Source organism: Zymoseptoria tritici, chromosome 3 (genome assembly GCF_000219625.1).
Source record: "Zymoseptoria tritici IPO323 chromosome 3, whole genome shotgun sequence".
Taxonomy (NCBI): Eukaryota; Fungi; Ascomycota; class Dothideomycetes; order Mycosphaerellales; family Mycosphaerellaceae; genus Zymoseptoria; species Zymoseptoria tritici.
In genome coordinates this window covers 2,356,193-2,369,682 of record NC_018216.1, presented here as the reverse complement: position 1 = coordinate 2,369,682, position 13,490 = coordinate 2,356,193, and the positions used below count along the sequence as shown (strand labels likewise).

Below are 13,490 nucleotides of genomic sequence, written 5' to 3'. Positions count from 1 at the left end.
CAAGTCGATGGAGGCTGATGATTTCTCTCCCTGGCATCACGAACACGTGCCCTGCGGAGACTAATCGCTCACATTCACGTGACTCGTCATTCAGGGCCACCCCAGACTCGAATGACGAGCGCGCGGCCCAAGCTCCCAGCCGCCTCTGCAGCGCGCAACAGGTAATGCGGTTCCCCGAATCGATAGCTCCGAGCTCCTCTCTCACTCATTGGTACTCCTGATTCAAATCCCTCTTCCTCTCTCTGACATCGCTCTCACCACTTGCGACGCTTTCAACACACTCTTCACCACCAACTCCACCCAACAATGTCTACCCGCAAGCGCAAGCAAGAGGCCGAGGAGGAGGAAGAGCTCCAATCGCTGCCCGAGGACAGTGAGGAGGAAGAGGAGTAAGTCTGACCTTCGCCATTGCGATCCATTGAGCCTGCAGAGAGCCATCGCGCACGCTGTCATTGCGATTGCGATCGCGTGCGACGCACGAGTCCTTCTCCATGGCAACACGATGAGCGTGATGCATCTCGTTGTCGCGAATGGCTTCCGCGCTGTCGCATTCTCCCGCCAGCTGAACCTTGACTTGTCGCGACCCATTGCTAACCACACTCTGCAGATACATCTCCGAAAACGACGAAGAAGGAGCATCCGCATCCGAAGATGACGATGAAGATGCCGAGGAGGAAGTAGAAGAAGAGGAGGCCGCAGCTCCAGGTGAGTCGCAAACCATTGGACTTCGTTCGCCAATGGCGTACCATACCATGTTCTGATAACCTCCCAGCCGAGCCCAAGTCCAAGAAGCGCAAGACCGCCCCGGCGCCAGCTGAAGACGATGACGAAGAGGACGCCGAGGCCGGCGACGATGACGACGAAGAGGCTGTTCCCGAGGAGGACGACGATGAGGATGAGGACACTGCCAAGAGCAGCGGACCTGCGGCTGCGGCCAAGAAGGCAAAGAACGGCGTTGTGCCAAAAGAGAAGAGCCTCGAGGAGGTCGACGATGCGGAGGATGACGACTGAAGGACCCCCCGTAGCAAAGGCTGGTCGACTCGCAGGCGACAGCTGATATGGATCTGTTGCAGATCTTGATGTGAAGATATGGATACGTTAAGAGCGATGAATATATGTATTGGAAGTTTTTAGGCCACAGTGATGCTTCAAGGGGTATTGATATGTTCATCTCACGTCACGCTCTGCCAGAACGCATCTCAAAGCCGATGAAAACGCCGTTCGGCCGTACCATTCCATCCCTTTCGATTACTTCCATGTCTGTTCCATGACTCCCAAGCTCTGTCGATGTAATTCCTCCCTCACCACGCCTCCCACCTCTGTCCACCCATAGCAATCAGCCGATTGAACAACTCGTCCCTCAAAATCATCGCCGTGATGATATAGCTCTCCCCTTTCTTATCGATAATTTCCAACCCATCCGCGATCTCTCGGTCCAGCGCCCATCCAACCACCAACTTCCTCTTCCAACCCAGCCCACCAATCTTCTTCATCTCCTGGATATCCGCCACCGCGACGCTCCACACTGGCGTCATGTTTTCGAGCAGCTCATTCGTGTCGTTGGTGATGTGTTTGTCTAGACTGAAGCCCACACATGGAATGGTGGCTTTACTGGTGATGAAGGCGTGTCCTTTCTTGCCGTGAAAGCGACATTTGAAGTCCACCGGGCCAGAAAGGTGAATTTCCTTAGGATTGGGCACGACGCCGAGGCGTTGTTTGGAGTGTTCGCTGCCGGCCTTGGCTTTGAGGTGGTCCATGCCCAGAGCAGAATTGACCGCGCCTTTGACGTTCGTTTTGAACAGGCCAAGAATGCGAGAGCCCTTCTTGCCATGGGTCTTCTCTTTGCCTGCATCGACGTCTTGGCCGGCGGACTCGTGGGCGACGCTAGGGTCGGAAGCCATAGCCGCAGCTATTTCCCCATCCGTTGCATTGAGAGGCCAATCGGCGCCATGAGCACGGAGCTCGTCTTCGGTGAGATTCACGGGTTCGTGGGCCGGGTGCCCTGCGGACATAGGTGGAGGAGGAAGGGGAGCTTTGTTTGCCTCGCCAATGCGTAAAAGTGTGACGGTGAGCTGGGCATTGGTCGGAACTCCTTTAAGAAGGGTATTGCGAAGCTCAAGGAGCTTTTGCCAGCGAGGAAATTTTGAATTGAGGAATTCGAGACCACGAGTGATCAGGGGATCGCCGAAGATGCCGAAGCCGACACCGAAGCCAACGCCTTTGACGATCATATAGGAGTTCAGGAAGAATGAGCCGGCGAGCATTGGAACAACGACAGCGGCAAGGCGAAGACGGTAGAGGTCGTGTGGGAACGGTGGAGTTGGCGAAAGGGCATTTGCGAAGCGCTCCCAGGTGTCCGAGATGTCGGCCAGGGCATGCATAGTCGGACGCATTGTGTTCCAGATGGCAGTCTCCATCGGAACTTTGGCCTTGTCATGCTTCCCCTTGCCACCTTGAACAGTCGAACGAGCGTTGGCCGCACTACTTGCTATCGCCGTGGGGTCCGGCACCGCATCGTCCGCAGGACCATCTTGACGCTCATCTTCGGCTAGGTCTCCTTGCGGATGCTTGCCTGCCACGCTCGATAACGCGACATTAGCGATACTGTTGACGAACGCTGAAGCTTCGGCCTCTACAGCCTCTCCCTTGTGATTCTCTGGAGCTCCAGTCGCGGAATCAGTCGATCCCAACACTCCAGCCTTTGGCTTCTGCACGCCTCCGGTCTTAGCGTTGACGAGCGCGAGCGGCGCTGGAGGAAAGAGAAGTTCGCGACTTGGTGGGTAGGCGATGAGTGCGATTGCCACTGCGAGTACGAGAGGTAGAATCAGATCGAAGATCCAAGCGATGAAGTAGGCGGCGCAGAAAGCTCCGGTGCGGCGAGTCTCGCGCCAAGTTCTCAGTCGCATGAAATGTTTGCCAGCTGCCAAGAGAGGGATGAGCACTGTCATGTACAGACGCTCGAGGTTTGCGCGCAGCTTATCGGGAGAGAATTCTTCTTCGTCCGCGATATTGAGATCCAGATTACCGGGCACCGGGTACGGGTAGTCCTTGACATGGTACATTTGCTTGAAACATGTCAGTAACGGAAACGACATTATCTTCGCTTCCAGCTCACCTTATTGAATCTCCTCAAAAGAATCCACAACTCATCATTCGGCAGCCCACCCACAAGCGGCTTCGGAAGGTCCTTGACATGATCCTGCCATCCCAAGTCCTTCACTTCCATATCGTGATCGTCCTGCGCCGCACCTTTCTGATTGTGGTCCTCCAGCGCAAGCGCATGACTGACAGTCGGCGCGTCCGTTAAAGAAGCCGCAGTCTCCATCTTTCCGGGCTCCAGGACGGGCTGCAGTGAATCCGGAATGGGGAGGTAATCTGTGAGTTTGCGTCCGCTTGGACTGGTCGGAGAGGTCGCCATCGTGAAAGGCAGTGGAGGTGTGTTTCAGGTTTCCGTGATTCAGGGTTACATCAGGTGTGCAGGGAAGAGGCGACGGAAGAGATACCTTGACTCGGTACGTTCTTTAGCCAGAAGGCGACGTTTGTTGAGATGGTCAAGGGGAGGCACGCGACTGGTCAATTGTGTTTTCTCGATGCGGTAATTTACGCGAGTTTACACGTCACATCTGCGAAATCGTGATTTCGAGACGCGTTGTCGCGGACTCAGCTCCTTGGTGAGAGGATAATGGCACGGGAACATGGTTCAGTATCTACAACGACAGCTTCTCGAGCAATTCTGCTGCCGACAGGACAGCGTTATCGTCTCCGAATTGCCCGATCAGCTGCATTCCCACACTGCGAACGTCGGTCTCTTCCATACCATCCCTTTGCTCCGCTGTGAGCGCGATCGGAATGCTAATCGCCGGTAGACCCGCCAGACTTGCGGGCACGGTGAAGACGTCGTTCATGTAGCTCTCTAGTGAGGTTTGCTCCTCCAGCTCCACGATCGTCGGCGGCAGAGTCGGCGCGGTCGGAGTGAGGAGCAAGTCTACAGCCTCTTCGTCATCGCTTTTCGCCTCAGCTGAAAGTAGTGGGTTCTCCTTGTAGAACACCCGATCAAAGTCCTGCTGCACCAGCCTCCTCACTTTCTGCGCTTGGATGAAGTAATTGTCCATCGCCTCGGAGCTGAGGGTATACGCTCCTAGTAGGATCCGGCGTTTCACTTCCGGACCAAAGCCTTCACCTCGAGTCTGGGCGTAGAGTGGGAGTGGTGGGTCCGCATTTGGCGATGCGTCTGACATGGATGTTCGATGTCCGTAGCGAATGCCGTCGTACTTAGCCAGATTCGAAGATGCTTCGGCTGGCGCCAGGACATAGTATGCAGAAAGGGCCTCTCGTGTTGTGGGTAGTGAGACCGGCACGAGAATATGTCCAGCGGCTTGCAGCGCTTGCAGAGCCCGAGTGTACACGTCGCGCACAACGGGCGACACCTCAGCAACATTGTATTCCGCAGGCACTCCAATCCTCAGACTCTTGCTTTCAATACTGCTGCTCATCCGTTCTCGCAACCCGTCCTTCAAAGAGGTCCCGTCCCTCCAATCCCAGCGATCCACAACCCCAAACACTCTCCTCACATCCGCCACATTTCGTGCCATTACGCCCACCGTATCCAGCGAGTTCGCATACTGTATGACTCCCCATCTTGAAATTCTGCCGTAACTCGGCTTGAAACCCACAACGCCAGTGTACGCGGCGGGCAATCTCACCGACCCTCCCGTGTCCGTCCCAATCGCAGCCCAACATTCGCCTGTCGCGACTGAAATAGCGCTTCCACCACTGCTACCACCGGGAGATAGAGATGTGCCAGCTCTGCTGAACGACGACTTCACTGGTCCGTGGTTGGAAAACTGCGAGTGCGAGCCCATGCCGAATTCGTCCATGTTTTGGCCATGCTGGGTAGTGGCTCCTGCTCCGGTGAGAAGGTCGACAACGGTGGCGGTGTGGGGTGTTTGGAAGTTGGAGAGCGTTTTCGAAGCAGCGTGAGGAGTCCCGGCCACGATGTTCGCTTTGACGCCGATGTGCTTGCCGGCCAGAGGACCTTCAGGCGGAGGGCTCTGCTGTTGTTGGTCTCGCGAGACCACGGTGGAATGTAGACCCACATTGGTGCTAAATCGTCTCCTACAGAGGCGAGAACCGCCCTGGAGAAGACGGTGAGTGCGTTGCATCACATGGTTCAATTGAAGAAAGTCGATGGATGAAGAGGATCGAAATGTGAAAGCATTGGACGTGGAGCTAAACCTTGTTCGGAACGGCACAAAAAGAGCATGTCCCCAGCTTGCCAGCCTCAAATCACCACAGACGATAAGGAATCTCGAGCATTATTGGACTTTCTGGTCGTCATTCTATAATCCACTTTTGTCCATATGACACGTTTTTCTGCAGACGTTTCTTACATCCCGACTCGACATGCCGGCCGAGCACGACTCTTACACATGAAGCTCCTCCAATACAGCAGAAAAGCCAGCACCCGTTGAGCTGACGAGCAAGCCCTCTCCTATCACAATCGATATCATTCATCCAAGCCCCTTCAACCAAATGTCGATGCCGCCGCTGCCTTGCCCGCCGCACTGGCAGTCACAGCTGGGTAGATTACGAACACTACCAAGATCGCAAGTGCAACGCCAGCACCAATCATGATGCCCCTCAGTCGTGCCGGATTCTGCTGATTCATCGAGTGGTACACGTTTTGAGCGTCTTGGATGCCATTCTTGATGCCCTCGCCGCCGAGCTTGTAGTACACGAGACCAGCAAGTGCGATAGAGTAGCCGAAGAATTGAAGTGGGGAGACTGGGTCCAGGAAGATGACCATTGAAGCAACCACAAGCAAAATGTCCTTAAGGACTCCACTGAGCGTAAGGACGACGGCGGAGGTTTTGCCGATCTATGATTCAGTCAGTGCTGGTCCTGGAGTGCGGCTTTCAGGACATCTTACCAAGAAAACGACAGAAACGTTGAGCGCAAAAGCCACAGCGGCGTTGGCGATCAGCACGAAGACTCCCACGCGGTAGATGTCGGACATGCCCATCTTAGGGATCTCGATGAAGAGAGTGAAGAATCCGTTAATGACAGCGCAGGCCGGTGCGTAGTAGTAGAGAGAAACGAGAGGGTCCATCTTAAATTCCGGGGCACTGAGGATCCGCTGGACCATGACGAGGCGCACAGCTTCGAACACGATGCCGGCAAGTTGAACTAAGGGTATAGGTCAGCTCTTGTGAAGTCGATGGTCAATTCTCGGCGCGACGTACTCAAGAATCCGAACATGACGAATTGAATCTCGCCAAAGGACGCAACGATGACACCGACCACAATAGCAGAGACGTTGGCAAGCTTCCTCATATCCGGTGGAGAGATAGCAAATGCCCATGTTGCGAGGAGAGTCACAACAGCGTTCAGTGCCTGCAGCGGATCAGCATTTAACCCATCAACGAGTAATGAGACGGAATCTCTCACCTTCAACATCTGAATGAAAGATACACTCAGGTACAGGTAGGCCACATTGCCGCAGATCAAGCTGAGACTGAAGAAGAGACCAATTGGAACGATTGCTCGCATGTACAAGTCCCGGTTCATGGGAACTTTATGGCGAGAATCGAGGACTGTTGAGAACCGAGCCAGACCTTGGGTCATGAAGGTCGCGAATACCATGTGCCATGTCGTCAGGAACATGGGAAATTCTATAGCTCAATGTCAGATGTGTCGCTCTCCTGCGAATCCGTGGAGCACTTCTTACTGAATTCGGCCGAATGCAACACCCATTTGTTGAAGATAATCACACTTGAAGACAAGGCAATCCATAGTCTGCGCCGGAAAACCGCGTCAGTAGTGTGATTTTCACAAAAATGCCGATGCATTCCATCCAACTTACGCGATATAGAAAGCGGGATGGATGTCATTCTTCTTGGTCGCGGCCTCCGTCTCGAGAGTCTGAGCAGAAGCGCCCAGAGCCGGCTGGGCCTCTTCTCCGCCCTCGAGCTTGCGATCGGCGTCGCTGGATGCGCGGAAGTCCTTCGAGGCCATGACGAACAGGCTTGGCGAAGGGAAAATGCAAGGATTCGGATCGAGAAGTGAATGGGAACGCTGAGAAAAGAACGTGGGAGTGGGAATGCCGTACGAGAGATCTCAGATGGCGAGGAAGAGGTCGAAATAAAGACTGGCGCAAGCTCGCTCAACGTGTGAAAAGGAGAGCGGCGGCGGCGATTCTTTTTACAGGGATGCCACACGCGGCGGAAGCAAGCGCGACTCGCTTGCATTTGAATTTGATGACTGCACACTCCTGCACGTGCGAGTCGGTGATCCCGTCAGCAATTTCTCCATCTCACCTTCCTCTTGTTCATCACTCTTCAACTTTCATTATTGATATATTACACGCACACCTATGCTGGAGCTTTCTATGCATGCCATGGCGACAGTTGGCCGAAATCCCAAGCGGACTTACACCTCCACGCAAGCAACAACGACGGCACTGGTGTTCTAAAGATTGCAGGGCGCTGATAAGGATCTACCATGTCCGAACAAAATGCGGCGCTTGTTCCGTGAACTCTGGAGAACATATTTAACACGGAGGGTGTTGTGCCGGATCCTTGCCATTGGAGTGTGTTACAGTGTCACTGCAAATAGTCATCAAGGAATCCACGAGTGCACGTCTACCAGCAGCTATCCGACCTGTCCGAGGATACCTCCAAAGTTCCGCTCAAATTGCACCACATTTGTCGGACTCCGGTGCCTTGGTGTGTATAGTGTGCGCCAGAGAACAGATTTTGGATCCCAGGAGGTACGTGTCTTCGCGGAAGCGAGGCAGTGACCCATCGACACTTTCGTTCTCCTACACACACTGTACGATCCGAGCCAATGGAGTCCAAATTACGTGGTGCGATTCGAGCGGAGCCGCGGAGGTACAGCGAGATACAGGCAATGAACATTTGATGCGTACAGGCCAGCCTCACGGAAACGGTCTGAGTACATGAGCGGTATGCTTTCCTCGTGCACCTCAAATTTGATTACTCGACTCTTCATCATTTCTATCACCCGAGACCATCACGAGCTTCTTCTTCACACATACTCCGCACATATCGTCGCTCCCCTCAAATCCATCACATCTCCGATTGTCACATTCGGCAAGATCCCAATCATCCACAGCACATGTCCCATCGTGGTCATGGGTCCGTTGTCTCCCGAGAATTGCGTGAACTCAGGTCCGGGCGGCGCCCAGTTGTTGCCACGATTAAAGTCGTCTGACGGTGTGTTGGAGCCGGAGATATCAGTAAGATGGGCGGGATTGGTCTGCTGCCATTCCCAGAAGAGGCGATCAAGGTTAGTGTCTATGAGGGAGGTATCAGCCGCTGGTCGAGCATTGCAGACGCCAGGATATGACACATACGGTGAAGGAAGAATATTGGATCGCCTGGCGCTGTGAGTGCATCCGCCATCTACGTCGTCAATCAGCACATCTCGCGTCGCGGATCCTCAGGACGGGCAAAACTCACCACTCCACCGGTTCCCTGATGCGCCGAAGCATGCACCGTATTCTCATAGCAGGCATGCGCCTGCGCAAAATCCTGACTCTGCATACAAGAATCGATCTCACCCTGCACGGATCCCCTATATGTCTCAGCATTGATGTTTCTGGTGATACAGTACGGCTCTCCAGCGGTGCCATCATCGTGAAACCGGAGCGTGGTGTTGACGAATGGCCCGTCCGTGATGCAGCCGTTACCGAATGCTCCATTACCGCCAAGACCCGTGGTGGTGTCCCAAATGGGCGAGGCGAGGATGTTGTCGGCGTCGGTGGAGATGCGCCAATAGCTGTGAGTGAGGCAGGTCAGCGGTGGTATGGCTACACAGGGTGGCAGAGTGGTATCGACGTACGGAACTCCGCCAGTCCAGCCGCAGTGTTGCTGCATGAGGCGCTCGTACACGGTCACGTAGTATCGATGCCAGAGCAGGAATTGACCCTGTAGACAAGAAGGGAGGGCATGAGCTGACGGCATCAGGATTCACTAACGCCGAGGAACGTACCACACCATGGATCCAGTTCATGTTCCGAATATGCGCATACTGGATCTCATCCCACACGGATACTGCTCCTGGTATACCATGCTGAGCCGGCGTGTTCATGAGACATTTGTCGGCATTGATGTACGCCAGCTTCTCGTCTGAGCTGAGAGATGACCTGATGTATGGCAATGTCAGCCCGTCAAGCTTGAAGCAGTCCAACGATGATTCATACCATGATCGTCGCTGAACTGGACTCGTACAGCCACCTGGAAACTGCCGCTTTTGCGGGATGTTGCTTCCGGCCAGGCATGTCGTGGCCAGCAGGACTGTTATAATGGATGTGGTCAGAGCCATCGTTTCGTGCGCGACAGGTACAGAAAAGGCGATTGCTTGGGGAATGCAAGCCAGAGAAATATCAAGACCTTTGGGTGCGCGGAAAAGCGAAGAACATGGTCAATACGCAGCCTCTACCTCTGCCCTTCGATCTCGATCGGTACATGCGAGAATTTGCGTCGACTCATCGCAGACAAGTCGTGCTAGCTACGACTCGACTTGCCGTTTGTGATGTGAAATCTGAAGAGTGACGATCAAGCGTCAGGGAGTGCCAGTACGAGTTTTCAGGGAACGATTTGGTCCAGCTATTGCATAACCAATAAAATTCATCTGAAATGCGAATTAGCTGGGTCTGGGCCGTGTTCGTCGTTGTTCTCTACGGCTCAAGTCGTAGCCATGAGGCCCGACGTACCAAAGTTCAGCGACCACAAAATCCGCTGATGCACCTCGAGCAGGAACGAAGACGAACAGAAGACGGTGTTCTCGCCGACGCCGAGTAATTAGGGTTCAAGTTTGGAATATCGTTGTATTATCTACTCGCCCCATGCGCCAGCGCCGTCTCATCTAAATTTTATAAATCCACCCTATTCAACCAAGACGAAGCTGATCCTCCCGATGTCCGAATCACTGGAGGTGGCATGGCATCAGTACTCGACGCCGCACTTGAGTATCCGGCGTCGGACGACACCGGCGAAGTAGGCGGCGAGAAGGCATCCTCAGTCCGCGTCGCCGTGCCTCTCGACCCCATTCGGACAGCGCTGATGCTGCCCATCCTAGGCATCTCATCCGCCTCGTCGAATTCGGGCCGAGGAGAAGGTCGCGGTGACAACAGGAGCCCAGGTAATATACTAGCGTCGGTCTGCGTGGAGCCGGACCGAGAAGTCCTCCGTGGCGCGTCTTCGGTCTGCGTGAAGCCGGATCGAGAAGTATTTCTCGGCGCAACCTCAGTCTGCGTTGAGCCCGAGCGAGATGTGTTCCTCGGGACGATATCGGTCTGGGTGGAGCCTGATCTGGATGTCCTTCTAGGTACGTCGTCATCCGTCTGCGTGAATCCAGAGCGAGACGTATCTCGATGTGCGACTTGTGTTTGAGTCGATGCCGATTGAGGGATGGGCGGGAGCGGCGAAAGTGGAGGACCGGACATGAGTGGGGGAGCTGGAGAAAGAGGAGCTGGAGAAAGAGGAGCTGGAGAAAGAGGAGGTGGTGAAAGTGGAGTTTGCAACAGATCCGTTTGTGTGGAGCTGCTGCTCCGAGAAACCAAGACAGGCGGCGGCACACGTTCGGCGTCACCAGGAGACCGACCGCGGGACATGTCTGGTGATAAAGCATCGCGGTCCTCGGTTTGAGTTGATGCTGATCGAGATCGAAAAGAAGGCCGGTAATTAAGGCTATGAGCAGAGACGTAGCCCGAAGAGCTCTCTGCTCCTGGAGACGAAGATGCGTTCCGGTACGACGATGCTAGATCCGATCCGGACGCTTGTTGGGAACTCACAGGTGAGAGTGCTCTGAAAGCAGCGAAGATGTTTTCTCCAGTTGGTTTCGGTCCTGTCATGCCTCCGCCCGAAACTCGAGAGTTTCGTTTAGAATCCGCTTCTGTAATGGCTCGCATGGCACGTGGTCGAGTTGCACCATTCTTCCAGTTGCTGTGGAATGGACCTGGCTGACGCTCTTGTGGAATATCAGTGATTGTCACCTCGTGGAGAATGTCATCTTCGTCTCGGTATGTCATCTTGGCCTCCGAGGGGGTTGACGGAGGGTCGTGGCTGATTTCGACTCGTTTGGGACTTCCACTGACTCTTGATCTGTAATGCAGTGAAGCCAAAGGTTGCGCTTGGTTTTTGAGGTGACGACTTCTCACCATCTTGCGCTCCGCAAGAGCACTCGAGACGGCCGTATCATTGCTCTCTGGCTCGTCACGCATGATACTGATCTCGCCGAATCTCGCAGGCGGGAATAGTCCCTCGGCAGGACTCTCGTCCTCCTCGTCGAGCTGACAGAGTCCCTTTTCAAAATCGGGCGCTTCGCCCTGTGCTGTTGGAGCGTCCGATCCGAGCGAGTGCCGATCGTAAAAGCTCTTGTCGCGCGGCGGCTTTTGTCGTGGGGGCGCAGAGTTGCTGTCCACTGTCATGAACTCGTCGGACTCTTTCGTATCTCCGTTGCCAATCCGCTGAATAAGACCGACAATGGCAGGCATGCAGGTACACATGATCGAAAGAGCCGACTCCACGAAACTCCACATTGCGACGTACTGGAGATTCCAGGTTGTGTTCTACTGATCGTTAGCGAGACCGAGACAGACCCCGAACATACTTCTGCTCACATTGCTATCCTCGAATCGAATCTGGTATTGCAAACGCGCAGCTGCAGCGGCCGTGACTGCGAGCCCGACGAGGAATATCAAAGATACTCCGAACTTGTTCTTCCATGAAAGACTGAGGGCGAATACGCTCTGAATCTACCAAGATCAGTAATGCTGGTTGAAAAGAAAAACAGACCTCAACCGCGAAGCCTACCGGTAAGACAAAGACGAGAAGATTGAAGCAAATGTCAAGGGCGCCGAACGTGTACATCAGCGGACTGATGTCAACACAGCGACCGGTCTCGTCGCTCGCGACCTTGGTCCAGGCATAGCTGATAGGCGAGCACTGGAAGATCAGCGCAAAGTCAAAGGCCAGGACTGTCGATAATAGAACTGCAATCGTTGCCCAACAGACCAGTCGGAAGCCCGGCTTAACTGCTTCGTTCGTCCAGATGCGGAGATAGAGCAGTACGACAGCGACTTTCGCCAGCATAACGATTGCCACGTAAAGAAGCTCTCCGAAGTAATACCACTAGCCGATGATGTTAGTCGTGGGCCGAAGGTACCGAATATCCGTCAACTCACATGCAATAGGGCCGAAATTTGACTGATACTTGATCTGTAGGCATCCTTTCCTAGTCCATATCGAATCTCGAACTCCAGACTGACGCTCAGAGGTACCAGCATGACAAAGCAGAGGAGCACCACGAAGTCGTCCCAGCTGTAGCCTCTGCCATGGAGCAGCGCTGATCGGGACAGGATTCGGAATGCAAGGAACAGCGTGGTCAAGCCAAATAACGCCCAGACAACGCCCCGTGTGAGTGTGCTTCTGTCTCGTAAGGGGTTGCTGCAAGTCTCGGCGTGAAAGCGTTGCGTTTCTGCGAAGGGTGTTAGTCGAGGAACGAGAATGGCTTCGCTCTCGTAGCTCACCCAGACGATCTTCCAGTGTCGCACAACCGGAGCTTATGCATGCGCTGAATGTCCGAGACAGGTCATTGTTATTGCAAAAGCAGGGTTCCTGGATTCCGCACTCGAATGCTGGCAGTGTGGTGGCCAGACATCGTGACTGATTGATCCTGTTAGCCGGAGCGAAGAGGTTGAAAAGAGAGCGGAGATGCGACGAACTGCACATTGGGGCAACGATTGTAATGCCGTTGCATTCACCGCACGAGTCTGTAGGCCCACAGCACTCGTACACGCACCCAGAAGCCATATCAAGCCTGTCAAGGCCGCGATACTCTTCATCTTCAGCGCCAAAGGGCCTCCCAGAACGCAGAACTCGTGAGCAGCGAGGTGCGAGCAACTTTAAGCCGATCATGGCGTGCGTGGATACTGATGATGGTCTCGACTCGCAGCCACGCACTTGTGCCCAACGCAGCGCTGGCGTGAGTTAAAGGTCTCTCGTCTCCGAGTGCCGGTGCCATGGGAAGGTCACATTAGATCGAACGCCAAATGAGCCTTAAGCGACACATCGTGTCCTGCAACTGGTGAGTTTGGCCGTGGAGGTCCGAGTCGTGCTCAGGTCGAGAAGCTTTGGTAACATCATCGCACGTTGGAGCGTGAGCAATTGTCCAAAGCTTCGAGTCAGCGACGAAGTTGACCAGGTAATTGTGAGCTTTCGCCGCGGTATTTGCTATCACGTCCACTATTTGTGGTATCCTAGGCGTTTGTCTTTGCGTCTGTTGGAGATCATGACCTCTTAGGTAAGACATTGACTCGCAGCCAAACCTTATCGAAGGCAGCGAGCTGATAGTGGAATCGTGGTGTTGTAGTCCTTGACTTTTTGCAAATGTCCACATATGGTTGCTGGGTGACGTGGTTACTGATTAGTAGTGTTCGAGTGCCTTGTGAAACGACATCGACCGGC

At 54.2% G+C, this 13,490-nt stretch overlaps 7 protein-coding genes across 7 annotated transcripts; 1 reads left to right on the top strand and 6 right to left on the bottom strand.

The window, feature by feature from the left end:
• Nucleotides 1–256: 256 nt before the first annotated feature.
• Nucleotides 257–1,132, top strand: MYCGRDRAFT_103836 (uncharacterized protein; the record flags this gene model as incomplete). The annotated part of the gene is made up of 3 exons (XM_003854274.1): nucleotides 257–389; nucleotides 608–705; nucleotides 773–1,132. 3 exons carry the CDS (start codon nucleotides 307–309, stop codon nucleotides 1,009–1,011), a joined length of 420 nt encoding a protein of 139 aa, XP_003854322.1.
• A 169-nt stretch (nucleotides 1,133–1,301) lies between these two features.
• On the bottom strand, nucleotides 1,302–3,325 carry MYCGRDRAFT_38717 (uncharacterized protein; the record flags this gene model as incomplete). The annotated part of the gene is made up of 2 exons (XM_003853905.1): nucleotides 1,302–3,065; nucleotides 3,116–3,325. 2 exons carry the CDS (start codon nucleotides 3,323–3,325, stop codon nucleotides 1,302–1,304), a joined length of 1,974 nt encoding a protein of 657 aa, XP_003853953.1.
• Nucleotides 3,326–3,722: 397 nt separating this feature from the next.
• Nucleotides 3,723–5,042, bottom strand: MYCGRDRAFT_23705 (uncharacterized protein; the record flags this gene model as incomplete). The annotated part of the gene is made up of 1 exon (XM_003853904.1): nucleotides 3,723–5,042. A coding segment is annotated over one exon (1,320 nt), but the record flags the coding sequence as incomplete, so codon positions are not given.
• A 339-nt stretch (nucleotides 5,043–5,381) lies between these two features.
• MYCGRDRAFT_70132 (uncharacterized protein) lies at nucleotides 5,382–7,091 on the bottom strand (the record flags this gene model as incomplete). The annotated part of the gene is made up of 6 exons (XM_003853903.1): nucleotides 5,382–5,878; nucleotides 5,930–6,186; nucleotides 6,243–6,393; nucleotides 6,448–6,671; nucleotides 6,728–6,795; nucleotides 6,863–7,091. The coding sequence occupies 6 exons, from the start codon at nucleotides 7,012–7,014 to the stop codon at nucleotides 5,525–5,527; spliced, it is 1,206 nt and encodes a 401-aa protein (XP_003853951.1).
• A 955-nt stretch (nucleotides 7,092–8,046) lies between these two features.
• On the bottom strand, nucleotides 8,047–9,386 carry MYCGRDRAFT_70129 (uncharacterized protein; the record flags this gene model as incomplete). The annotated part of the gene is made up of 6 exons (XM_003853902.1): nucleotides 8,047–8,315; nucleotides 8,375–8,423; nucleotides 8,484–8,799; nucleotides 8,863–8,948; nucleotides 9,013–9,166; nucleotides 9,224–9,386. 6 exons carry the CDS (start codon nucleotides 9,343–9,345, stop codon nucleotides 8,047–8,049), a joined length of 996 nt encoding a protein of 331 aa, XP_003853950.1.
• A 451-nt stretch (nucleotides 9,387–9,837) lies between these two features.
• On the bottom strand, nucleotides 9,838–10,429 carry MYCGRDRAFT_103832 (uncharacterized protein; the record flags this gene model as incomplete). Its single annotated transcript, XM_003853901.1, has 1 exon — nucleotides 9,838–10,429. The coding sequence occupies one exon, from the start codon at nucleotides 10,360–10,362 to the stop codon at nucleotides 9,949–9,951; it is 414 nt and encodes a 137-aa protein (XP_003853949.1).
• A 1,164-nt stretch (nucleotides 10,430–11,593) lies between these two features.
• MYCGRDRAFT_70127 (uncharacterized protein) lies at nucleotides 11,594–12,868 on the bottom strand (the record flags this gene model as incomplete). The annotated part of the gene is made up of 5 exons (XM_003853900.1): nucleotides 11,594–11,779; nucleotides 11,838–12,155; nucleotides 12,209–12,501; nucleotides 12,554–12,689; nucleotides 12,749–12,868. 5 exons carry the CDS (start codon nucleotides 12,866–12,868, stop codon nucleotides 11,594–11,596), a joined length of 1,053 nt encoding a protein of 350 aa, XP_003853948.1.
• Between the last annotated feature and the right edge of the window lie 622 nt (nucleotides 12,869–13,490).